Genomic DNA, 27,806 nt, shown 5'->3' with positions numbered 1-27,806 from the left:
AGAGTCAGACTAGGTTTGAAACAGACAGCGTTTTGAACAGGAAGTCGTAACTGGGTCAAGTGGGTGATGGGCCTACATGTGGTGAATAATTTGTAATTTATTTAAATGAATTTGACATCTATGCATATACATTAAATCATGATCCCAGGATAATCTTTATTTTCATCCGATAGTAGCCGTTGTCCTGCAACATTGTGAGTTGTTTTTGTGTTTAGGCACAAGATAGGGCCCTCTGTTTTGTGAACATGAATAATCTGGAGATGATGTTCTTCCACCATGAAGAAGATCAAGAGAAGATGAAGTAGATCTGTGAAGGGGAACTGAATGGGAACATCTAATATAAGCCTACTTACATTTTGAAATTGCCAGGATGAAGGCTATAGAATAATTAATTTTTTTGAAATGATCTATCTATCACTCTATCTATCTATCTATCTATCTATCTATCTATCAATCTATCTATCTATCAATCTATCTATCTACCTATGATTTTATCTCCTACAGTAGCAGAAGAAAATGTATTTGTCTAATGCCTGAAGGCCACCAGGGGGTGCCAGATACTGCCACTTCATTATGCACACACACACAGACACACAGACACACACAGACACACAGACACACACACACACACACACACACACACACACACACACACACACACACACACACACACACACACACACACACACACACACACACACACACACACACACACACACACACACACACACACACACACACACACACACACACACACACACACACACACACACACACACACAGAGAACCATCTTGGGAACTCGATTGGACAACAGTCCTCTCAGCACATGAGATGTCATTGTGTTTGAGGACAGCGAGCGAGTGAGACGAGGTTGAGAGCTGCAGGGAGCACACAGCTGTGAGGCAGTGTTTCACAGGGAGCACACAGCTGTGAGGCAGTGTTTCACAGGGAGCACACAGCTGTGATGTGAGGCAGTGTTTCACAGCACCACGGATATTATTTTGAATGCTTTTCTCCGCCACACTGTGAGTAACACCATTCTTTCATTCTTGATAAGAGTCTGTCTGGATATCAGACTTGCTGTTTTGAGACTATGGTCATCCCAAAGCTACAGGCTATGATGGAATCAAGTCATTAATATTTGGATGAGCACCAGTAAAAAAACATATGACATTTTGTTAAACCATGTTGACTGAGTTGAATGTGCTTTTATAAAGGATTACTGTCACTGGAACAAGGCTGCAGTTTCATCTAATCTTTTTTTTTTTATATATATATATTTTTTTTTATTCAACAAAAGATATTGTTTTCTCACAAACATTGACAAGCATTTTGTTGTTGTTTTTAGTTTTTTTCCTACCCACCCCCGCCCTCCCCCCACCCACCCCTATACTGCCAGCACAAAAATAGTTTCCAAAATATTTGTCTTATACAACTATCAAGATAAACTATCAGAGACATATACACACACATACCATACATATACATACAGATACACAGATCTGGGTTCCCACACAATCACAAAACTCAAAAATCTCTCATGGACCCCTCAAGCCCAATTCTCTCAGACCCTATAGGAGTTTCATCTAATCCGATCTCATTTGAGTTGAAGACCAGATATCTGACTCATTTGATTGTCTTGCACAACTTCAATCAGTCAAACACTCATCATTTGATATGGTTGTCATTCTCATGTGAAGCACTCAAGACGTGGAAGCAGCTTGCCCGGGCGCAGGGCGACATCTCAGACAGTAACTGGGGAGAGTTTGACCGAAGGGCCGTTCCTATGGTGTCCAGCCAACGCCTGGCCATGGGCAACGGTTCGATAAAAGCCCCACGGGCTGAGGAGAACATCTGCCTGGCCTCCACCCACGGGACACCCCCCAGCTGGGACACGGAGCCCCTGAGGTGAGGTGCTATCCTTATCAATGTGTATGTATGATGTCATTTACATCATACACATGTTAAAAAAAATCTGCTTTTAAAGTATACAGTACATTGCCCGTCAAAATTTGGGACCACCTGATTTAATTTACCATGATGTTTTCATTTGGATCTAAAGGCTTAGTATGGTTAAATGATTGCAAGTCTTGAAGCAAATATAAATAGTGAAGTTATTGCCTATATGGATTTCATTCCAAAGCCTTTGTCTTTCCAGCAAGGCAAAGGGGAGGTCGGTTACTTTAAAGAATCTAAAATATAAGATAGCTTTGATGATTTTATTTGAAGATTTATTGTTTTAGAAGTTTTTACTATTATTCTAAAATATGGAAAATAGTATAAGAATAAAGAAAAATCTGGTGTGTGCCCCAAACTGTTGATGGGCAGTGTATGTGATGTCATGTAATGTAATGTAATGTACTGTATGTGCTATTGATATTGATGAATATTACATGATGTCAAATTGACGTTGGACATGTATTGTCTTTTGTTGCACTTGTTTTACTTGTTAACCCTGACACAACCATTTCCACAAGCAGTAAAATAGCTAATTACAGAGAGCACCAAGAGAAACATCTACTGTAGCCTACTGAAGAGGTCGTATGTCACAACACAAAATACTGGAATAATAAAACTGCTTTGTTAATGTGATGTGCTTTCTTTGGTTTGAGAACGAGAAACGGAAATTGAAATGACAAGTTGAAAGTCAGAAATCTCAGTAGCTGGTGAATCATTGGTAGCCTATTGATCAACAGCCATATCAACCATCCAGTCATTTTGTGCTATATGCGGCACACAAAAAAATCTAATTTATTGCATCTAGGGGTGTCAAAAATAATCGATTATAAGATGCATCGCGATGCAGACCTGCACGATTCTGCATCGATTCACAAATGTCAAAAATCGATTATTAAAAAAGTTTTTATTTTTTATTTTTATCAAATAAAATATAATGGAAGTACATGCAGTTGTTTATTTTAATTATGGATCATAATACAATGCAATTCTAAATGCACTTTTACTTTAAAAGTAGCCACACAGTGAGAAAAAAGGAAGTAAGAAAAGAAAACATGTATTGGGGGAAAAAAGTGATGCATCGATTTAAGATGCATCGAGATGCATCGAGATGCATCGATAATCGTTATCGAATCGAATCGTAGCCCTCTGAATCGTAATCGAATCGAATCGTGAGGCCAGTGAAGATTCACAGCCCTAATTGCACCTTTAAAAGTAGCCAATGATTCAACTGATTCTGATCCTCAGGTTGCGGATCGCCCACTTAGAGGGGGAGCTGGCACGCCGGGACCAAGAGTTCCGCAGCCAGGAGCTCCAGCTGCAGCAGCTCCAGAGGGAACTGGAAGCAAAGGTCTCCCAGATCGACAAGCTGCAGGACGCCATCGGCTACAACGACAACAACCTGGGCCGCTCGCCGCCGCCGCCGGGGCGCCTGCTCAGCGTCATCAACCAGAGCCCCAGCCGCTTCCACAGGGTGGCCGTGGAGGTCCACCGCAGGCTCAGAGCCAAGGAGGGGGTCTCTGCCGAGCCCACCTCGGAGAACTTCTGCGGGGGCTTCAGAGCCAAGCACGTGTCCATAGAGAGGGCTTATGTTGACAAAGGCTCCCAGTAAGTTATTGGAAAAAAAAATGTCTCAATGTTCCAAGCTTATTCAGTTTTCATGATTTTGTTTCAAAATACACTATGGCTCAGGATAAGAACAACGTCCATGATGTTTTGCAGATAGTCAAAAGGGTATTTATTCTATGAGTTTCAGGCGACGTCTTTTGCATAGCGCTCACTCTCCTTTTCAATATTTTGTCTATGGAGTCAAGTGCTCAGGGGACTCTGCTTTGCCAAAATGGCACCGCAGCGCGTTTGAGCAGCCATGCTTGGACCTGCTTCTACTTTTGCGCGGAGGAGAGGAGGAGGGTGTGGAGAGCGCGGCACGTCATCCACAGCTGACACGTCATCAACGAGGATTATCACAAACTGATGATAAAAAGATAAGCCTGGTGGTGGTGGGGGGGCCAACCGCTGAGTATTTATGATTTCAATAAAAGAGCTGGAGTGTCCAAGCAATGTCAACACTGGACATTGTCTAATAATCCCTGGCCTAAAAAAGCACTTCTCTGCACCCTAATTGGCAGACAGCACCAGCTGCTGCAATTCATATTCATACCTGCTGAGTGGAGGGCCAATAAGGTCACTCGTGCAGTGCCCGTTGGCCCCGCTGCTGCGCCGTTCGCTTGTTTATGCAAAAGTTTATTAATATTGAATGTGTCGCATCCCCAAATTGCACAAAATCCGACACTGTATGTCCTCATGGGTGTCCCCCCGGCAACACACCTGCCAAGTGTGAAGCAGATTGGACGAATGGTTCTCGAGTTATGCAAAGGACACACACATAAGACGACACACATACACACTCAAAGACGGATAGACAGACTCACTCACTCACTCACTCACTCTCTCTCTCAGACAGTACCTGTGAGGCTTATACGGTACCGCATTCATGACAACTCGGACCGCCGGAAGTTTCAACTTGGAACCTCCGCCCCCCGGCATATTTGCGTTCACGCTGCACTTCCTGGTCGGAGGGAAAACATTGGGGAAAAAACCAAGGAGGGTTCTGGGAAGTGGAGGCGGTAATGCAACATTTTGGATGATACGACGTCAACTCGGACAAAGCGGAGCTCTGAATGATACCCGAATTTCGGAGCTGTAATTCTGGCCTGGATGACCGTTCAATTCCCTTTTTACAGGTCGGAACCCATTTTCTCTGGTGGTCCGAGTTGTCTTGAACGGGGTATTAGTCTCGTAGTTGTCTCTGGCGCACAACTCTTGAAAAGTTGGTGTTCAATTCCCCCCCTTCTGGTAGATGTGACCTCCAGGCCAGTGGGGGTTCTGTCCTGGCTCATGGAGACTTTGATGCATCAAATCCATGTCGAGGTGACTTCCATGCTTAGGACTCTCTCATGAAGCCTGACTTTGGTGCTTAAAATCCGGGTCCAGGTGACCTCGAGGCCTGGGGGTCTCTCTCCTGGCTTATGGAGGGGGATGCAAATCTCGGCGGGTTTGTACAGTACCTGCTGAGATTTGCATCCCTGTTTTTAAGGTAAAACAGCCCCGAAATGTGGTGGGGATGCTCCACAGGGATGCAGAACTCAGCATATACGGCTTTGGACTACGGGCTGCACCAAATAATGGCAATCATCACATTCCAGAAACGCACAAAACATCTTTGATTTTCTAATGAGGGCTGGTTTCCTGCATCCTATCAACTGATCCTCCAAAGGAAACGTCATGCAGGCAGGAGGACAAGACAGCTCTGGCCCAGCTTTTGTACCTGTCCCCCCCCCCTCCTCCCTCCACCCCCCCTAATCCCTCCTCCCTCCATCCCCCCTGTCTGCAGATCTGAAAGGCTGTATTATCATCACAGGATAATAGCAAGACATACAAGGAAACAAAAGGCCATCGATGGGCTCTAACCGCACTGGCTGGGTCATTAGAGGATTCAATGACATCAGCCATGCTGCCCCCCCCTGGCCACTACCCTCAAGTCCATTCAGCAGGCTCCTTCTTTGGTTAATGGACGGACACATCATCTGTGTGATGTGCTAATCAGGGAGCGTTTAATGTGCTTTCTTGGACCCACATTTGCCAGATTTGGTAGTGAGCAGCAGCAGCAGCAGCAGCAACCTGTTCCTGCATGGCCGCAGGATGTATAAACACAGTGTTGTGCAGTGCATTGACTCATTTATTCAAAATTATTTATTTATTTTAATCTGCTTGTGGCATATGGGTTTTCGAAGGCTAATGCCAACACATGCTTTTAGACTGAGGCTGCCAATAGTCTATTTTGTGACAACTAGGCAACTCGCGTGCTACGCGCGCACGATTCCTAGGCTCGCCCGCTGCACGGCCTCGCCCGCCCTGCAGCTCGCGTACGCAGCTCAGCCACTGCGTGGCCTCGCCTGCGCTATTGGCATGCGCAGCGCACAATTGCATCACTGATGACATCACTCACTGATGACATCACAATGATGTCACAATGTCTATGACATCATCAGTGATGTCACAATTGCTTGAGTGTGTAACCAAAAACCACAATAGCTCGAGTGACATCACTGATGATGTCACGCTCTTATATCACTGATGTCACAAATGCCTATGACATCATCAGTGATGTCACAATGCACAATTGCTCAAGTGACATCACTGATGACACCAGGATAAAACAAATGCTATTCCTACTACTGTTAATATCAATAACCATTGGCATTACATGTACAGCACTGCATGTCCTAAACAGTGCATTGATTGATTTCTTTAAAAGACGGTAAATAAAGACCCGAAATAATCCCTTTCCAACACTGATTCACTCTGAGCAGTTTGGGAACATTGATTTCCTGTGCCAAAAGAACCTTTGACCTTGAGAATTAGAAAGTGACTTTTTGGCACTTATTTGTGTGTTTCACTCCTCCCTCAGCACCAAGAAGCTCATCAACGATGCCATCATGAAGAATGACTTCCTGAAGAAGCTGGAACCGCAGCACATGAGGGAGATGGTGGACTGTATGTACGAGAGGGTCTACACCGAGGGACAGCTCGTCATCCAGGAGGGCCAACCTGGAAACTACCTCTACGTACTTGCAGGTTGGATCAACATATCTGATTTCCTTTGGTCACAGAGTTACATATTGACAGCGGAGATACTGTATCTCTGAGCAGGAGATCAAATATTCTTCCTTGCATATTGCTTTATGATTGCACCAAAGACCTGGTTGAGTATTTCTTTCAAGGAGGTGTTTTTGAGGCTTTATTGTCAAAGATGTGGCATTTGGGGTCAATGTTGACAAGATTCACTCCATTTTATCAGAATTTTGGATCGTAGATTTGTGGAGCCATGGCTCTTTGACGGTTGTTGTTCCTGCAACCAATCTTTTTTACAATGTTTCGTGGTGTTACGTGAATCTGTTTTGAAGTTAGGTGCCTTTTTGTGAGTGGCCACACCCATTGGCACGCCCCCTTTTGGCCAGGGGGCGTGGAAAGTTAACCGCTTCTAAATTGGCCCATGACCCCACTACACAAAGTTTCATGCAAATCCCTTCATACGTTTTTGTGATATCCTGCAGACAAACAAATGAATGGATAAATAGATATATATAGATAAATAAAACAACACGTCCCAAAGGTCAATATACTCCAAATGTAGATGATCAAATTACCTTGGATTGCATGTGTTCCGTTTTCCACATTGCAGAGGGGTTACTAGAGGTCATCCAGAATGGTAAACTGCTGGGGGAGATGCGTCCCGGGACGGCGTTCGGAGAGCTGGCCATACTGTACAACTGTAAGCGAACAGCGACCGTTAAAGGTGAGTCACAGCAGCACTTCCCCTTTAAGAAGAACAAATCACCATCCACTGTCATATATTTCTAAGCTCTCATTATCTCGCACAATTGGGATTACTACATACATTTATTCCCAAGTGTTCAAGTGTGTATCATGTGTTTGACAACCATATCCATGGATAAGAGAGACCAGCTGCTGCGCGGTACATGAGCAGATGAGAATTCACAGGGGAAGCTATTACATTTTCACTTCAATGCTAGTCTGTCATAATGCCATACTACAAACTGGCTGGACCCAACTGGACCATTTCATACGATATGTGCTATAGTGTAGATACAAGGGTTATTAGACCGATATTGATATGAACACTGACAAAAATATTTTAGTATACGGAAGAGGATTCCGGTCACATGTGAAAACCTCATTTGAGTTCAGAGTTTAAAGTCAGAATTCCGAGAATAAAGTTAGAATTCTAAAATTCTGAAATCTCATCTCAGAATTTTGAGTTTAAATTTAAAATGATGACTATAAACACTTTTTCACGTGTGGCCCTAATCCTCTACCGTGGTATAATTACATTTTATTTGAAACATTTCCATTAAGGTAATAATAATAATAATAATAATAATAATAATAATAATAATAATAATAATACAAAATAATTGTATGGCAAGCTGTTTTCAGATACTGTAATTGTAGGACCCATAGGACAATATGGTTTTTGAAGGCCAATATCAACGGTGATATTTGGGGATTGAAATTGATATTAATATTAAATTGATATAAGTATTCAGTGTTTCCCTCAAACTTTTATTCTTGTCAGAATGGAAAACCCTCTGAAATAGCATTTTTCCATTGAAACCCAGCATACTACCACCACCACCACCACTACTACCATGGATACTTGTGTGGAATCTGATCAAAATGTCTCATTAGAAACAGTTCAGGTGAACGTCTTCCTATAGACCAGTGGTACTCAACCTTTTCCCTATTCAAGAGCCACAATGACCAAAATAATAAAATAAAATAAACTTTGCAAGAGCCACAATCCCAAAAAGTCCCTTTCCTCACATTATTTATTCTCAGAATTTTATTTATTTATTTAAAGTAGGACTTAAAAGAGCCACAACTACCCATAAAGGAGCCGCATGTGGCTCTAGAGCCTCGGGTTGAGTATCACTGCTATCGACAATTGATTGATCAATTGTACAATAAATTATGTACAATTGATCAAACTGAATCATAATCGTCATATCAAAGGTAGATATTTGATTCTCAGTAAGGGAAAATATGGGCACATATCAGTGTAACTCTTGTATGTCCGATGAAACAAGCTTATTTATGAGAATCCTTCACCATTCTCATAATAACACTGATAATGTGATGAGAGGTAGTAGACCATAAAAGGATGTTAAGGGTTCCATTGTGGTCCAGCTGTGTCCCAGGCTCAGATGTGGGCGTTGGATCGTCAGACGTTCCAGACCATCATGATGAGAAGCACCCAGGCTCGACATGAAGAGTGCTTCAGCTTCCTGCGCAGGTACAAAGCCTGAGAGGCTGTCAGCCACGCCACGTCTCAACTAGACGCAAGCTGGTGTTTGTACCGCTCCACTGATGGCTGTTTTGGATTTAAAATTGCAATAGCTCAGCTTTTCAAATGTCCACGACTTCGACCAGATGATACAAACTAGTATTGTAATTGTAGTATTGTAATGACTCACTCATGACTCACAGTGACTCATAGGAATAGACTACGTGACAACCAGGAAAGACTAGTGACCACTGGAGAGACAGTTGACAGCCGGAACAGGGACGGCACCCGGGAGCAGTATGGGTTAGCGCCCCAGCCTGCGTCTTCCGTGAGGAAGAAGCCCAACAATCCATGAGAGACCTTTTAGGAGGGCCATTCAAGCCGCAAGTGGAGTCTGCAGTGCCACCAAGTACTGGTACTGCATGGTATCCACCAAGATACCATCACCTCGGAATGAGATGTTTGGAGTGAGGGAGTCTGGTGCAGCGCACAGGTCCTAGACCTGGTGAGACGAGGGAGGAGCCCGGCCCGGCCGGCAACCCACAGAGCCCGGTCCCTCTACGTACCAGAGCCCCCCCCCCCCCCCCCCCGGTCCTGGCAGAGTAGTTCCGGAGCAGCGGATTGAGTGGCCCTGACCGCGTGACCACCTTCGACCCTTCCTATAGGGCTGACTGTGGGTAGCTACTGGGGACGTAAGTTGGGGCTTGGCCAGCCCCGGCTGGGTCACCTGGGCGAGGGTGTATGATGTTGCGAGACCCGAAACATCCTATGACCCCAGGGTACATCACTGAGGATACGTCCCAGTTGCATCCATGCGATGTTTTCTCTTTATTGTAACATTTTCTAATCTAAATCACACAAGCAAATAGTACTTTTCATTCATATTTACCCGCGTCAACTGACGGCTCAAACATTGCCTTGCTAATGACAAATAAATGTACACCAATTATACATATTCACCCCTTGAAGCAACTGATAAAAATCAATTTAAATGAGTCAAAAAAGCCTGTGAACTATTATTACGTCGTTAGTTCAAAATGTTACACTTGATTTGAGGTACGAATTGCCAGAATCTAATCTAATCTGATGTTATCCAGCAATTTATTACATTAACAGGATTACATTTTTAAACCATTTGGTAGTTATGCTACGCCACTAATGAATTACTGTACTTCATGTATTTCTCCGACAGTGTGTCTCTACTCAGAGAACTACCTGAGGAGAAGCTAGCTAAGATCGTCGACTGTCTTGAAGTTGTAAGTCTGCACAAATCACGATTTGTCTTTGTACATATTTCCATTTTCTTTACACGTGTGATTCAATACAGTGTCTGTTTTACAATGAAACTGTTTGACCTTCTGTCTTTTTTAGGACTATTTCAATAAAGGGGAGTATATTATTCGAGAGGGTGAAGAGGGGAACACTTTCTTTATTATCGCAAAAGGAGAGGTGAGATTTTCTTTCTCTCGTCCGCCCCAGTACATATCACTTTGACTATCTGAAAACCATGAAGCATCTTACAACCTGTTTTCTTTTAACTTCAGACAGACTTTAGAAGCCAGACTAAATAAAGTAATAAAAACCACACTCAAGAACACATCAGAGAACAATCCAACACTAAGATCTAAAAGCAGTTAGTGCTGTGCTAATTCTGATGGTTTCTGCCTATAGGTATCAGTCACCCAGACCACAGAGGGTTTTACTGAACCACGGGAAATCAAGACTCTGGGGGTAGGAGACTACTTTGGAGAGAAAGCCCTCATCAGGTACAAACCAACCTACATGGTACAGACTCACTAAATAGTCAAGCATGTCAAGCACAGTGTATTCATAATGTGAAGCCATTATGGTTATGGTTATTATTATGGAGAGTAGAGTAAGATAGTTGCAAGAATTAAAGTCTAGGGACACAGTAGGTTTTGACAGTCAAATCCAAACTGATTTTGAAAATGCATCTCTTCGTATCATTTGGTGCGTTTCCCAGCAGTGCCTTAGATACAAATACAATAGCCTTTCTTTAGCTATATTAAGCTCTTCTCCTTTTTGTTGTTGCAGTATGAATAATTTACTGGAAGTATCTTATTGCATCTTTGGACACGTTTCTGTATATTTGTTCTCCCATCTGTACACAGTACATCTGTACACACTACACAGTACAACTGTACACAGTACATCTGTACACAGTACATCTGTACACAGTACAACTGAATAGCGCTGAACACTCGCACATCCGCTTCAAACCTTTCAAGACTATTATGTATTTACTTGTATTGTTTCACAGTTTTTTGGTGTAATGTCTTGTATTACATTGAGCACTCTTTACTTTTATATATTTTACTTTCTGCTGCTGCGAAGACCAATCAATCAATTAATTAATTTTCATCAAATCTATGTAAGGCGTTTAGCTGACGCTCTTACACAGGAGGACTCAGAATAGGTTTATATAAGGTTATCCTGAACAAGAAGGTCATTCCACCATTAAGGAAAGGGGAGGGGGAATATCAACATTCCCCTTTCTACTCGGGACACGCTGTGCCTTTTGCTTCCTACTTCAGCCAGTCAGTGTGAAGTGATCTCCCCTCAGCAAACAATACTGATCCTTCATGTTGCAGACAGACAGTCCTCTGGCTGAGAGTTTAACATACTTTTCCACCCAGTTTGTTTGACCATATTCATAAGCTGTGGGTTGTTTTAACGTGTTAGTAGGCTGGCAAAGACGTTGACCGTTTTATCACACAGTGGAATCATAAAATATCAGTGCTGTACATGCAGGTTTCATGTGTTTGACTGAACTTTACTACGTGTATGTTGACAGTGAAGATGTACGCTCAGCCAACATCGTCTGCAGTGAGAACGACACACAGTGCTTGGCCGTGGACCGAGAGTGAGTAGCTGCATTATCCTTGGTTATGCTCTAGGGTTGTTGGACCGGTATTTAAGGGGCCCACACCGGCACTAGTTGAATTTGGATGGGCAGGTGTGGCCGTTTAACAGCCGTCGCTGACATTGTAGAGAAGGCCTTGGAAAATCAGTAATATCATTCACAATTCCCCAAAAATAAATAAGCATAATAATAATTATTTTTTGCCAATTAACAATTAATTGCATCTCTATTCCCATTTCCAATCAGGTGAGGCATTGCATTCACTCATTAACATTATACATGTCATTCAATACGACTCCATTCTACAAAGACTTACTGTATTTGAGGGGCCGAACAAGCCGTGCACTGGCTGGGTTTTGGCATCCCAGTGGCAGTGACAAGGACATAGGCTTCCCAAACCTGACGATATATACGTAGATGAGGGGGTTTGAACCTGATGGTGTTAACTTTTGTACCATTATTGAATAATGATTTTTGAGACTCAATTGCACTGAAATATTGGTATATCCCTCCCCCCCCGTTAAGTTAATTAAATTAATAGAAGCATTACTAAATGCATTTGAATATGAAATATATAAATGTTTGTATAATAAACTTTGATTATTACCAGTATATATTTTGTCCTTTTCCTCAAATTAGTAGCTATCATTGGGAGTGATGGTGTTACAGTAGGCTACTGGAAGTGCACGGTCACTATCTGGCCCTCTGATAGCGAGGACATTTTATTGTGGCCCTCTCTATATCATCAAAGTTTCCCCTCCCTGATCCAGACAGGAGGTTGCTCTCTGACCATGGACTACTGTACTGTATGTAAAACTTATATTGCTGCCTTTCTCCAGCAACTTCAACCAGACGGTGGGAACCTACGAAGAGCTGCAGGCTTACCTGAAGCAATATGTGGAAGAGCTTTCCCGAAGCGATGAGAGGAGAAATGCTCTGTGAGTGTGTAAAGTCCTGTAAAAGGGGGATATGTTATGGTTTCCCAGATCAAAGTGTATTTTTGTCTTTAAGTCACAGAAACATACCTGTACTGCACATACAAATGTCACAGTGGATATTATTACTAAGTTACTGAAAAACAATATAAGTAAAATAGAATATACTATAGCTACATCAATAATAGACCATACTAAAATATTACTATTGGAATGTACAGGTAAGCCAGTAACTTATTCATATAAACTCACTCATACAATAAAGCACCAGTAACTAACATGCTAGTTAGCTTTGCACACGGTTCTAACACTGCACCAGACAGCTGCCGCCGGTGGCTAACGTTAGCTTAGCTACATTAGCTTCGCTCCTCCTCAGGTAATTAACTGCATTTAGTGCATTCCTTAACAATGCATGGACTGTACATGTCACACTACAACAGTTTCCCGAGGGCATACATACATTCACAAAACATACTAGACAATATCAAACGTTACCATGAGGGATAAATACCTTTAAAAGGGGGATATGTGTGGTGGAAAGAAGAGATGACGCTGCTTTACCAGATCAAAGTGTATTTTTGTCTGAAGGGCGGAAGCAGTGCGTCCCATAATATCCCTCCAAGCGCCTTGGCGCCGCCTGCTGGTACCCTCCAGTAATTACTACTGTTTGTGAAATATTCTGCCACCATGTTCAGCTTCTTTGACATCCCTACAAATGACTAAACATAACTACAACGATGAAACACCACAACATGAAAATGCCCACAACACAACTGAAATCAATATCAAACAAATGCTTTGTGTTATTCTGGTATATCCAAATAATATGAGTTTTTACTGCTTTTAATTATTCTAAACATAGGCTACTTTATCAATTGTTCCCAAGCATTTTAACCCTTTTAGTGCCTTTTAACAAAATATGAGTTTTTACTGCTTTTAATTATTCTAAACATACTTTTTTTATCAATTGTTCCCATGACTGTATGATCTTTTTAATCTTAGCACAGAGACCATGAATTTATTCTGCTATACCCGAATTGCATCTATCACAAGTGCAGACTAAACCACGCACATGCACACACACGCACGCACGCACACACACACACACACACACACACACACACACACACACACACACACACACACACACACACACACACACACACAACACGCTCGATCCCTAGGTGCTCGTCCGCCCTCCAGTTTGCCAAGCTGGCCCTGCAGCTCGCATACGCAGTGCAGCCTTGCCCGCAGCTCGGCTGCTGCGTGGCCTCGCCTGCCTATTGGCATGCGCTGCGCACAATTGCTCAACTTTGCATAACAGATGACATTACTCACTGATGACATCACACAATGATGTCACAATGTCTATGACATCATCAGTGATGTCACAATTGCTGAATGATGATGATGATGAAGATACATCCTTGTTCTGTGCTCTCTCAGGCCCCAGTCCCCTCAGATGGACTCTGCACATGCCCAGGAGCTGAGGAGGCTGAAGGAGAGGACAGCTCTCCTGCCCCACCACCGACCTTTTCAAGAGCTCCAGGTCATAGCTACACTGGGCATGGGAGGATTTGGACGTGTGGAGCTGGTGAGAACTTCGTATACCAAATGCTGATAGAGTCTGAATGAGGCTGATTGGTTTATAGCCATTTCATTGTATGCCTTTTTGTTAAAGTGGTGGTCTGCAAGATGTTTTCTTTTATTAATTTCGTCGCCATATGTGTCACTAAAAACTAAGAACTATACACTGGTCTTCCCAGAGATCACCTGTCAATCAAACTGTGTCCAGTACTGTGACGCCTTTTGCCTTGGACTTTCTGTTGATTGACTGACTTCCTGTAGGTCTGTTCAGCCATGGCGGCTATCACGACTCATGCTAACCACTTCGATTTTCTTCCATTTATTACAAACAAATGGGAAATGTATAACGGATTACTTCTTGTGTATTTTTCCCAGGAAAGAGGCGGGGGCTACCAGACACCAGCTGTTTCAAACAGCAAATGGAAAAGCTAGTAGCAAAGTTTTCTTTTCTTTTTTCCATGAAATTGTTGCACATTTTTACAGTCAGATGTGCCTCTGCCCACCTTTGGAGCTTGTTTGTGTGCATTACATCTAGGTTTTAACCGTTTTTGACCTGATTCACAATGTGAGAACCCAAGAAGCATGTTCATTTCAGGGTCTCAGGGTCCCATTATCTCTCTAATTACATTTTTAGTATAAGATTTTATATTTATTTATTTATTTATTTGATGCTATATTCTTGTAAATATTCTAAATATGCAACATACACACAAAACACATTTTGTCCAATATTTGGTGGATGCTTCATACAATCCACCTGCATACATCATTATGTTTCTATGGGTCGTTTCTGGTTGGGATCTCACCGCAAAAATGATTGCTAGTGCCTTGCTCTGCTCATCGAGGCCGTCGTCCCTGTTTCTCAGGTGAAGCTGAAGGACGAGAACATCACGTTCGCTCTGAAGTGCATCAAGAAGAAGCACATTGTGGACACCAGACAGCAAGAGCACATCTACTCCGAGAAGAACATCCTGCAGCAAACAAGCTCAGCGTTTCTAGTCAGGTGTGAGCCACACACATCATGGTAAACAGCAGGTGTGGTGTTAGCCTCAATACAGGGAGAAGTCCATTACGTGTGTGTGTGTGTGTGTGTGTGTGTGTGTGTGTGTGTGTGTGTGTGTGTGTGTGTGTGTGTAGTCAGGTGTGAGCCACACACATCATGATAAACAGCAGGTGTGGTGTCAGCCTCAATACAGGGAGAAGTCCATTACGTGTGTGTGTGTGTGTGTGTGTGTGTGTGTGTGTGTGTGTGTGTGTAGTCAGGTGTGAGCCACACACATCATGGTAAACAGCAGGTGTGGTGTTAGCCTCAATACAGGGAGAAGTCCATTACGTGTGTGTGTGTGTGTGTGTGTGTGTGTAGTCAGGTGTGAGCCACACACATCATGGTAAACAGCAGGTGTGGTGTTAGCCTCAATACAGGGAGAAGTCCATTAGTGTGTGTGTGTGTGTGTGGGTGGGGGGGGTCCTCTGATAATCTTTATAAACTTGTCAAGTCCATTATAGGATGAAGGTAATTATAGGCCATATTGTACAATGTGAATGAGACACAGTTCACAAACATCCAGTTATGTTTGCATGATGCATTACACCCTATAGCGCAAAAGTCCTAGCCTGGCTCCAGACCTTCGAAGCCACGCCGACTCCACAGTTGTGGATTTGGCTGTTCTTGGTCTGGCATCATTTTTCTACGGTTGAAAATCCAATCACGGGTGCCGATTGGCTAACGCTGCTGTCAGTCAGTCTTGCCTGCGAGAGATCGCTGCCTGCTGGAGCTTTATCTGTCTGGGCTTTATCTCCCTGCTCGGCCAGCCGCCCAAGGAAATGTCCCGGTGCAGTCTGGCCTAGCGGTTGATAGCTAGGGGGATGTTGATAGATTGATTCATAGCTTGCTTGTTATGTCCAAGTCACCTTTTTCATCAATGGTAAAATTTGTTTTGACAATCCGTTTCTCGTTGATATAATTGTTTTACAACTGCCAAATTTAGTAGCCAAAGTACAGATAGCCTGCTGTGTCTGTTTCTTTCTGTTATGTATGACTACTACTAGTCTCTATATAGACTACCATGGTCTCTATTGGTTAGGGAAGACCGAAGCCCGATAGCCTGAGTAAACCCAGCCCCCAGTGACCTGCTCTGGGGGATTGAACCGACGACCTTCCGGTCACAAGCTCGCTTCTCTAACCTTTTAGGCCACCACTGCTATAAAGTGTTCACAGGAAAAATAACTGGCTTTTCTTTTAAGCATGTCCCCTAAAGAAAGTGGGGCCCTGGTCTACATGTGGGGTTTCCCAGTGTAGTTGCTAAGGAGCCCGTCGAGAGAATGCTGCTAATTCCTGCGTCCCACCACTGCTGGGTACACTCACTATTTGATTTGTCCAGCATGTGACTTTCAGAGACAAAAGCCTGGGGCAAGCAATGCTGTTGATGTCACTCAATGGAGAAGTTCAGCCAAAATGTCTTGATCATTCTGCGTTTTCTTTCACTAATACTATCCTCCCCCTATCACTGACTTTTTCCTTTTTAGATCGCTTAAAAGCTTTTCTCATGGTGTTAGGGTCAGTGTTCAAAGAAGGTTCAGCCTATAGGATATTATATTCACAAGCTTAAAGGAACACCACCAATTTCCAATGCCGAGTTGTTTTTTTGCACATACCATCACAGATACCAGTGATGTCATTTGTGTATGAATGACATCACTGGTCCACAGCTTAACTCAAATCAACTCTCAATAAGTGTCAGACTAAATGAATGTCTGCAAAACTGTTTAGTTTTCTGTTGTGTGAGATTATGTACAAAATGCATCAGCATTGTTTTTCAGTGGAGTGGAGTGTCCCTTTAACATTGTCATGGGCTGTAATTTTTTTTTGCATACGAGCGCATGATAATTATTATAATAAAAGCCCGATAAACACAATGTTTCAAAAGATTTATTTTATGACATGATAGTAAATTGAATCTAATTTTCTGATGTTTGTCTGATTGTTTTATTGTATGAAACGTTTTTATGTTGCTAATTGGATTATAATCTTGGTGTAATTCCACACAAGTGTTACTGAAGAATCTCTTCGATGCGTGTGTCTGCACTGCAGGTTGTTCAGAACATTTCGGGATGCTAAGTTTGTCTACATGCTGCTGGAGGTGTGTCTTGGTGGAGAGCTGTGGAGTGTGCTGCGCGACATGTGAGTGTAGGTCCTTTTGCACCTATTACAGCACCTGAAAATATCACAAGCTGCATAAGGCAACGTAGCACTTTGGCGGCTCCAAATGTAGCCTACATAGTACGTGGGAGGATCACGCTATTAACACCAGTTCCCTTCCACCCCGAACAGGCGCCCCGACCGACCAGAGGAGGCGCTAGTGCAGCGACCGGGACACATACCCTTAATCCGGCTTCCCACCGGCAGACACAGCCAATCGTGCCTGTATGGACGCCCGACCAAGCCGGAGGTAACACGGGGGTGCGAACCTGCGACCCTCGTGTTGCTAGGCAGGGAATCACTCAGCTTTAATTGATGAAAGAGATAGTCAAGTGCTTATGCTCGATATTGAGCTGGGGTAGTTGTCTTGACATTGGTCATGCTAGTCTGTTCTTTCGCTATATATTCATAAAATACATTATGAATATTCTCTTGATCTTTTCCTTACCTACCAGGAGTTTCTTTGACGAGCCCACATCCAGGTTTTGCACTGGCTGTGTCTTGGAGGCCTTCGATTACCTCCACACGAGGGGCATCGTCTATAGAGACCTGAAACCTGAAAACCTCCTACTAGATGCTGAGGGTTATGTCAAAATGGTAAGGGACTTGTTTGGTTGTCACCACCTAACATTTAGTGGCGAGTGGTGTGGTTTGAGTGGTAGAGTCTCTATGCCTTTTTTGCATTCTCCCTCTTTTTTCTCTTTCCTCAGGCAGACTTTGGCTTCGCTAAGAAGATTGGCCTGGGGAAGAAGACCTGGACCTTCTGTGGGACACCAGAGTATGTGGCCCCAGAGGTCGTCATGAACAAAGGCCATGACTTTGGGGCCGATTGCTGGTCCCTGGGCATCCTCATCTTTGAGCTACTGACTGGCAAGTAAGTCCGATAAAGTGGAATATCTTAGCGGCTTCATTTGCATTCCAGAGGGTCAATTGATGAAGGACAAACCTAAAGCTGCTCTCTAGGACTTCTGCAGTTTGCTGCGAGCGATAACTGCCGCTGCATCAGTACTCAAAAGACACTTTACAGTACATGGGTTAAAAGATCAAAGACAACACCTTAAAAACATATATTATATAGCATAAATATCACACGACACAACAGGTAGGCTAATCAAACATTAAAAGCAGTTCTGAATAGGTGGGTTTTGCCTAAAGATTTGAACTGGGGCAGATCGGTGCAGTCTCGGATGTGTTTAATATATTATAATAATAATAATAATAATAATAATAATAATAATAATAATAATAATAAGCTATTGAGAAAGAGAACCTGACCTGGGTTTGTTTGTCATATGATCTGGTCTCATATGATATTGTGCAAATCCAGCTGCCTTGCAAGGTTAGCACTGCAGTTTGACCCTTTTGCTGCGTTTTCTCACCAGTCCACCCTTTGCTGGCTCAGACCCTATAAAGATCTACACCATGGTCCTGCATGGCATTGAGAAGGTGGACTTCCCCAAGAGAATAGGGAAGCGTCCAGATGACCTCATCAGGAGACTCTGCAAGTACGTTGAGTGACAGATCCCGCTCAGATACTGGGAAAACTCCTATGAACAGAGGTGGGGACTTGAGTCACATGACCTGGACTCAAGTCAGACCGGAGTCACAGTTTTGCTGAGAATTGACTTGATGCATGAAGAGAAGACTTGATACTTGATTTAGATTCTGGTTGTACTTTGATGACTTGGAAAATATTTCTAAAGTCTTGACTTGAGATCTTGTGTTTGTGACTTAGATTGAAAGTGATGAGATTTGTTCCAGCAGACGACTGAATTTAAATTCTATTTTCTGAATTTGGATGGAATGATTGGTTTTATTGAAGTTGAAACTGATTACAGAAACCAAATGCTCATGATGTTCTTACCAAGTATTTATCCTATTAAAACCATATTGCTTTGTCCTAGATATTTAGTTTTCTGGCAGATATTAAATTGATAATGGACTCTTGATTTGTTGGTAATCTACATTGACACATGGGACTTAATTTGAGACACGAGGAGCAAAAGCACTTTATAGGAGCACAGTTGACTTTGCCACACCTCTGCTGATGAATGATTTGATTTGAATAGAGGTAACAAGGGCAACTCAGTAAATCCCTGTGTAATTGGTTCTGTGGTAACAGACCAGGCAGTATCATTTAAAATAATTAGTTGATCATTATCCTGCAGTGATGTTACACCAGACACAAGACCTCAGTCGTACTGATGTGGATCGCATCCACATTCATCACCCACCTCCATGTTTATCTTTCGTGTGGTTTAGGCTAATTTAACCCATTGATACCTGATGCAGCATTTGCGTGTATATCCATCATTTGTGTGTGTATCCCTTTAAGACCGCGAACCGCATATAACGCGGTTCGCCGTCTTAAAGGGATACACACACAAATGCACATCCCTCTCTCCCCTCAGGCTCAACCCTGTGGAGAGGCTTGGCAACAAAAAGAACGGCATCATCGACATCAAGAAACACAAGTACGTTTACTCGTCAAATGATTTCAATCCCTCTTTCATTGTACCACAATGTAGCTTAGTTTCAAATATATACAGAGACCAGGCTATTTTCCTATTGGCCTCACATTCATTTTGAATCCATATTGCTTGGTTTGATTAACTAATTTCATGCATGCCTAATCCGACTCATTACAACCTAGATACAGCCCCTTTAACCCAGCCCCACCCCTTCCTCGACCCCCCCACCGCCCAAACCCCCCTAGCCACACCCCTTACCTACTCCTTGAATCCTGACTCTCTACGACCTTCCTATCTGTAGCTACAGCCCCTTTTCCCTAGCCCCACCCCTTCCTTGCCCCCCTCCCACCACCCACACCCCCCTAGTCACTCCCTATGCCCACCCCTTGAATCTCGACTCTCTAGGACCTTCCCATCCCTAGCCATTCCCTATCCTCGCACCTTTCACCAAACATCCATGAGTGAGTGAGTGTCCTGACATCTTCTGACCCCGGCGGGCCTGCTGGCCAGCGCTGTGGGATAATTAGAGTGCTAGGCACCTGCACGTCTTTCTTTGGTGTTGGACCAATGGAATAAACAGCCTTTCTCACTTATTTGATAATGCATGTGCTATATTTAAATTTCATACATTCATTTTTCTTTATTTCACTATGTTCAACTGTAATTTTTTCTTTGCTATATCCTATTACTGTTTCGCTGCTGCAATGACCCAATTTCCCCACAAGAATCATGGTAAATGGAGTGCATTTACTCTATATAGCGCTTCTATACAAAGTGTTTTACAATGTATACCTACATTCATACACACATTCATACACCAACGACAGCAAGCTACTGTACCACGCAGGGTGCTGGCACAATTGGGAGCAATTTAGGGTTCAGTATCTTGCCCACGGACTTAACGACATAAGGACTGGAGGAGCCGGGGATCGAACCACCAACCTCTTTTATCCAAAGTGATTAATAGTGGATGACCCACTCTACCTCCTGAGCTGCCCCAATCATTAATGTTTTATCTCATCATATCTCTACTACAGCTTTAATATTTCTATATTCGTTTCTTAAAGATACTAATTTCATCCACATTCTTTATTTTTATTTTATTTTTTACAGTTGGATTATAATAGATTTCTTACAATGGGAGTTGTACTGTAGTTCAAAGTGTGTGATTTGTCGTAGGTGGTTCCAGGGCTTCAACTGGGAGGGTCTGAGACGTCAGAAGCTCCTGTCACCACTGAGGAGAGAGGTGAACTAAATACTTTCATGTTCCACAACTAGAAACAAGCACAGATTGTGCATTCATGGTGAAGACATATTAAGCTAAATAATAATCAGTTTATGGTGTAGACATATTAAGCTAAATAATGATCAGTGCGAATGTGATCCCAAGTTGATTAGCTTCAGCTGCCTTCATCTCCTCTATGGAGAATACTGTAATGTTAGCAAACATTGCTTTTATCATATTATACAGTCATACATGCACTGCTGATGCATCAATGTATTTATGTGTTGTCTTACAATCATGAAAAAGATTTAGCTACATGTATCGCTAATATATACAGCAGCAGTCCATAAACTACTAGATGAAGAACCCAGAGGTTGCATGATGTTAAAACTAATTTGCCTATAACGACGACAATGATGGGAGATTAAAATCATAGCTAATGCGGGAAGATTTATAGTTAAAGTTATTACATTTTGTTTGCTTGATTTTATTAATTGTATACTAATTGTAATAATTGTATCATTGTATTCAACAAAATTCTAACACGCATACAGATAATACAAGACACTCATATATCATCTTAGCCCCCCCCCACACTGTCACACTACTAATACTACTAACACCTCAATACGCTATAGAGGTACCATACTATGGAACACCTATATCAATATTGCCAAACATCATCTCCTAACTCCTTCAAATCCAAACTCAAAATCTTCCTGATAAGTCTCACACAGATAACCCACACATCAGACCTCTGCTCACACTGCCTTTTTAACCGTCTACTCACTCATTTTTCTTACTACAGTACTATAAATGAACATTAGAGCATGCATTTTAATAGACACTCTGAACAAAATCGTATTATAGTTCATAAAGCAAAAAGTTTTTTTTTTCTTAAAGCAAAAAGTGGCACTCTTGCATTGAATGAATAGTACTCTGTGTCAAAAAGCCATTATGCAAATTCAAGTAGTCCCCTTGCCATGGTAAGAACGTGCGTTGAGAGCAAAACGTGACTACTGGTATGCCAATGTAGAAGTTGTGAATTTTCACATGCTGACCAAGTTTAATTCTCATAGTTGTAATTTTAAATTTGTATTGTTATTATTCTTGCAGGTGAAGGGGCCGTTGGACCACAGTCACTTTGACAAGTTCCCTCCTGACTTAGAGGAACCTCCGGATGAGCTGTCTGGCTGGGATAAAGACTTCTGAGGATCCTGCCACCTCCAGGACCTGCCAAACCACACTGGATCTGAACAGCTGCAATGGATCCGATGCTCCGAATCCTCAATGTCACCCACACTGAAGTCTACATAGAGAATGATATGGGTCGCCCAGCCAGGCTCCAAACTGTTGAAATCTTTTTCTCTTGCTTTTTTTAAATACTTTGTAAATCCAACCTCAGACACCTGCTGTAGACTGTTTACAGGTGCAACCACCTGCTGCAGACTGTTTACAGGTGCAACGCTACCACCTGCTGCAGACTGTTTACAGGTGCAACGCTACCACCTGCTGCAGACTGTTTACAGGTGCAACGCTACCACCTGCTGCAGACTGTTTACAGGTGCAACGCTACACCTGCTGCAGACTGTTTACAGGTGCAACGCTACCACCTGCTGCAGACTGTTTACAGGTGCAACGCTACCACCTGCTGCAGACTGTTTACAGGTGCAACGCTACCACCTGCTGCAGACTGTTTACAGGTGCAACGCTACCACCTGCTGCAGACTGTTTACAGGTGCAACCACCTGCTGCAGACCGTTTACAGGTGCAACGCTACCACCTGCTGCAGACTGTTTACAGGTGCAACGCTACCACCTGCTGCAGACTGTTTACAGGTGCAACCACCTGCTGCAGACCGTTTACAGGTGCAACGCTACCACCTGCTGCAGACTGTTTACAGGTGCAACCACCTGCTGCAGACTGTTTACAGGTGCAACCACCTGCTGCAGACTGTTTACAGCTGCAACGCTACCACCTGCTGCAGACTGTTTACAGGTGCAACCACCTGCTGCAGACTGTTTACAGGTGCAACCACCTGCTGCAGACTGTTTACAGCTGCAACGCTACCACCTGCTGCAGACTGTTTACAGGTGCAACGCTACCACCTGTTGCAGACTGTTTACAGGTGCAACGCTACCCAAATATGTATCGTTTCACAAGCAGGGCTTTAGCATTTTAAACTCACTCATGTGCCATGATCAGCTTACTTTCCCTCAAAATACCATGCCTGAGTGCTGCTACTTGCTCTTTGATAATATAACAAAGGACATGTGATGTCTAACTTTTTCAGGAACTTCCTACTTTGGGCATCCTCATTCAATGACTTTATTGATATGACTATCAAAGAAAAATATTGCCAAATGAGTAGGGTTAGGCCAATGCATTGCTTTATACGAGGGATCAGTGTTGGTAAACAAACTGCAGCTTAATGGGACCCTATGTAGTCAGCCTTGAGTGTCTGTGCTTTTTACTCAATTCTGTGCATGCTCACAAAAGCATTACCTGTCCTCCCGCGTGTTTGAATCTTACTGGCCTGCAGATTAAACTCACCCATCTGGTGAATCAGGTTTTGAAGAGCTACTCCATCCACTGCTGCCTGGCAACAAAAATGACTTAAAAATTCAACACAAAGGATTGATTGACTTCAAGTGCCAAATCGCCCTATTGCCGATCTTGAACGTGCACTTAATGTCAAAATGACACAATATTTCCTCCCAAATCTGGTCTGAAACAAAATGGTTACATTAAAAATCTGCCCTCAGCTTACAGTATGAGCAATTTACCATTTACTTTTACATATTTGTTTCAGATGTCTGGTGTCATTCATTTTGATAATCAGGTCGTTATCGTAAAAGATAATGCGTTCTCAGTAACCTACCTGGTTGGTAAAAAGAAGATGAATGAATGAATGAATGAATCTAGTGACGCTTGTATTGGAAATACTAACAATAGTTACCTAATTGTGCCATATTACAGGCTACTGTTTTTAATGGTGTTTGTGTGATTATTATTCTGCTGCATTTGGTGGATGTTACATACTCAAGATATCATTTGATAGCCTATCTGCACAGTCATTTGATGAATGTTTATTTGATAAACACAACATAGGCCTATATTACATTGACTTACCTACTCAGCAATCATAACAATATCAATATCAATCAATATCAAACTGATGCCCAAAACTGATTCCTCAACCTCAACTTTATGACTTGTATGCTACAATGACTCTGGCCTCCTGGGTATCAATGCTGTTTCACATCAAATGTGTTACTGTATCTTGGTGAAATTACTTTACTTTTACTTTACTTTATTGATATTTGCCAGACGCCTTTATCCAAAGCGACATACAACCAGGTTATAACACAGTACAGCAATAAAAAGAAAAAAGAAATAAAAGTTTTACACAAACAAATGTATAAACAGCAATTAAATTAAAACATATTTACAGACAATAGAGGTGCGGATAAGAAGAATAGGAGGATAGCAAGATAGAAGAGAGAAGAGATAAAAGTGCATAAGAATCAAAGTGCACAGGAGCTAGAGAGGGTTTACAGGGGGGCAACATGAAGTCTGAAAAGATGGGTTTTTAACTGTTTTTTGAAAATGGGTAGTGATTCGGCCGTTCTTATTGTAGAGGGAAGCTCGTTCCACCATTTTGGTGCAAGATGGGGAAAAAGTCGTGATCGGGAGCTGTTAACTCCCGTTTGTTTTTGTCGTTGAATGAACTGTGAATGTACTATTGTCTTTTTGCCTCACGCAGCTTGCTGTGTGTTCTAGTGGGTGTAATGGCCCAGTTGGTGGTGCACAAATTATGCGCTGAAATGTCTATATGCATCTGCCACATTTGCTCCTGAATTCCTCTGGAGGTGGATTCTGTGGATGCTGGCAAACAATCAGCTTGTTTCTTTCCCCTCCAAAGTGAACAATGCATATTCAGTCTGTTTAAAGCTGCAATTCTGTCACAGAAGGCTGTGAGAGTTTGTTGGGCTGTTGGGCCGTCATTCCCAGAGTAGCCTACTGAGGTTTTTGGTGTGGCCAGGCAATGGTTCTCAACCTTTTCACATCAAGGACCCCTAAACATTTTTTTTTAACTAAAAAGATTTGGTCCCAGTGTCCCCCATCTGAAAAGATTTTAGCTTTCGTGACGAGCCTTGACCTATTTTGCTAGTAGCAAGTGGGAATTTGTGACTTCCGAGTTATAATTGAATGCAGCATTAAGCCAACCAAATTAGTGCACCGGGCCCAGGTGGACCCAATCAACCTAACGACCCCAACACTAGGCTCCTGCAAGACAGGGCCAGAAGAGTTGGAAGGTCATCCCACTTTTAGATGTTTTATTACAGAAAGAGTATGAAACCCATGAGCAAAATAGTCGCATTCTGTCATTGTGTTACTTATGATTGGAATTCCAGTAAAAATGTATTATTAACCCTTTATTATTACCCTAAATATTTTTTTCTTAAATAAAATAATATTGTCAAGAGACAAAGCTATTGATACCTTTATCTTATAAATAATTACAAAGTTGTAAAGTTTAAATACATATTCCAGAGAACAATTTGAAGCAGACCTTACCATACATGATCACAGCTGGTCTCTCTCCCCTTCAGGGAGAGCACCTTCCAGTCTTTATAATGAAGGGGTGGGGGATGCTAGTCATTAACAGGAAACTCATAGTGTAACTAGAAACACCAGCTACAGCGCCCTCTGCAGACTGGAGGCTAACTGTCTTCAAATGCAATCCTCACCACAGTATTGGTGACAGTAGCTTGTCTGCAGATGGTCATGTTTGAACAGTGGTTTATTCCACATTCATAAGAAAACACACACACATTTGAACCATAACACTGAATGGGGAAAGTGCAGTAGGTGCATTACTGCTGGCCACCAGAAGATGTCAGGATGGGTATGATACAGTATAACAAGAATACTGCATGCAGACATTATAATGTGACACCAGGAGGGGTCAAAGTGCCATTTCATCTTTTGACCACCTACATATTGATGCTAATAATGAATCAGAAGATTATATTAGTATTAGTGGTACTAGTACTAGTAGGCTAGTATTAGTAGTAGTAGTAGTGGTAGTAGACCTTTAAGTAGTAGTTGTGGTAGTGGTAGTTATGTTTTTGTATATAACAGAGGCTCAGGGTGGAACCAGAGTAGAAAATCTGGGTTTCCTTTGCCTTTTTCCTCAAAGTCACTTCCTATATAGTCACCTGACTGCGTAGGTTCGGTGGCTCACACCAATAAGGCCATGTGACTTCTTCATCCATCTGATTCACCAGCTACTGTATATCTCTCTGCATGATTGATCTCAGTTGACTGTCACTGTCATTCAAATTGTCATGTTGTTGAGCAGCCTTGATGTGACTATTCAAGATTGTGCTTTGTAGGAAATATTTGTCGGCTACATGATAGAGAACAAGTTTAAAGATATTCAATATTGCAACAAATTATCAACTATCATTAGCTACAATGCTAAAATATCAGTATCAATATTGGTATTTCAAAACCCACATCAATCTAACCCTTTAAACGCCCTGAAATCAGGGAGTTATGTTAGAATTCCTCATCTAAAGCAATGTTTGCTTGCAGCTCTCTGAAGCTGAAGGGCTCATGTTTAAAATTGTTTACTCCTACAATGTCAGTGTGCATTCCTGCCTGGATTCTTTGCTTTCATCTAGATACACTGATGGACCTACATGAAATGCACTGTCAGGATGAGACACAATAACCATCTTTGATACAATTATGCGAGCAAATTTAAAGTTGATCCAAAAAGTTTAAAAAGCAGAGGATGTGTTAGAATATGCATACTGTGTCATATTTTGTGGTATTTGAGAAAAAACCTGAAATAGACATCACTTTCTCCTTAGTTCTTCTTGTGCAGCTGTAGCTCAGGAGGTAGAGCGGGTCATCACCAATCTCTTTTGATGAAAGAGGTCGGTGGTTCGATTCCCGGCTCCTCCAGTCTGCGTGTCAAAGTGTCCTTGGGCAAGATACTGAACCCCTAATTGCTCCTGATGGTGTGCCAGCACCCTGCGTGTGTGAATAGGTGAATGTCCCTACTGACTGTAAAGCGCTTTGGATAAAAGCGCTATATAAATGCAGGCCATTTACCATTTATTCTTCCATTTCTTTCAGTACTCCACTCTGACACTAGATGATCCATCTGTGCTCACAGGAATATTAAATGTCCTTATATGACTTTGGCACTCCTTTAGTTTCCCTTTTTTCTGCACTCATAAGTCTTTCAAGATAATAGTGTGTCAGTAAAATCCAAGCTACAGTAAACTGTCTTCGATGTGCTAAACTGAATGAGAGGAACAATTCCCATACACTGGATAAATTAGTAACATATTTATTTATTTTTCTTCTTCTTCTTGACTACAAAGATCACAGAATGTTCCCTTTTGTTCATCTCTGCATGGTGTTGTACTGTGTATCTGCTGTCACCATTCATTCAATTCATAAAGTGGCCACATGAGCCCAATCAATGTTATGAACAAAAGCACACGTGACATAAACACCTTACGTTGATTCAACTTTATTTTGAAAAATAAATTTGAATAATGATGCAATATGCATACTGGAAATATACAATACATATACAGATACCGGTGTCTTAAGTCACACAGTAAGATCCCATACTGAAAAAACATCAGCTGTAA

At 42.3% G+C, this 27,806-nt stretch overlaps 1 protein-coding gene across 1 annotated transcript; it reads left to right on the top strand.

Annotated features, from left to right (window-relative positions):
* Positions 1 to 1,787: 1,787 nt before the first annotated feature.
* On the top strand, positions 1,788 to 22,338 carry prkg2l (protein kinase cGMP-dependent 2, like; the record flags this gene model as incomplete). The annotated part of the gene is made up of 19 exons (XM_083650821.1): positions 1,788 to 1,909; positions 3,206 to 3,565; positions 6,429 to 6,595; positions 7,203 to 7,316; positions 8,729 to 8,834; positions 10,018 to 10,081; positions 10,197 to 10,274; positions 10,497 to 10,591; positions 11,641 to 11,709; positions 12,549 to 12,647; positions 14,091 to 14,238; positions 15,098 to 15,234; positions 17,323 to 17,412; positions 17,886 to 18,027; positions 18,141 to 18,304; positions 18,813 to 18,935; positions 19,842 to 19,904; positions 21,081 to 21,147; positions 22,243 to 22,338. 19 exons carry the CDS (start codon positions 1,788 to 1,790, stop codon positions 22,336 to 22,338), a joined length of 2,304 nt encoding a protein of 767 aa, XP_083506947.1.
* Positions 22,339 to 27,806: the final 5,468 nt, after the last annotated feature.

Source organism: Poromitra crassiceps, assembly GCF_964638095.1.
Source record: "Poromitra crassiceps genome assembly, chromosome: 14".
Taxonomy (NCBI): Eukaryota; Metazoa; Chordata; class Actinopteri; order Beryciformes; family Melamphaidae; genus Poromitra; species Poromitra crassiceps.
Note: the sequence above shows the minus strand (reverse complement) of the source record. Positions and strands in the feature narration are given on the sequence as shown.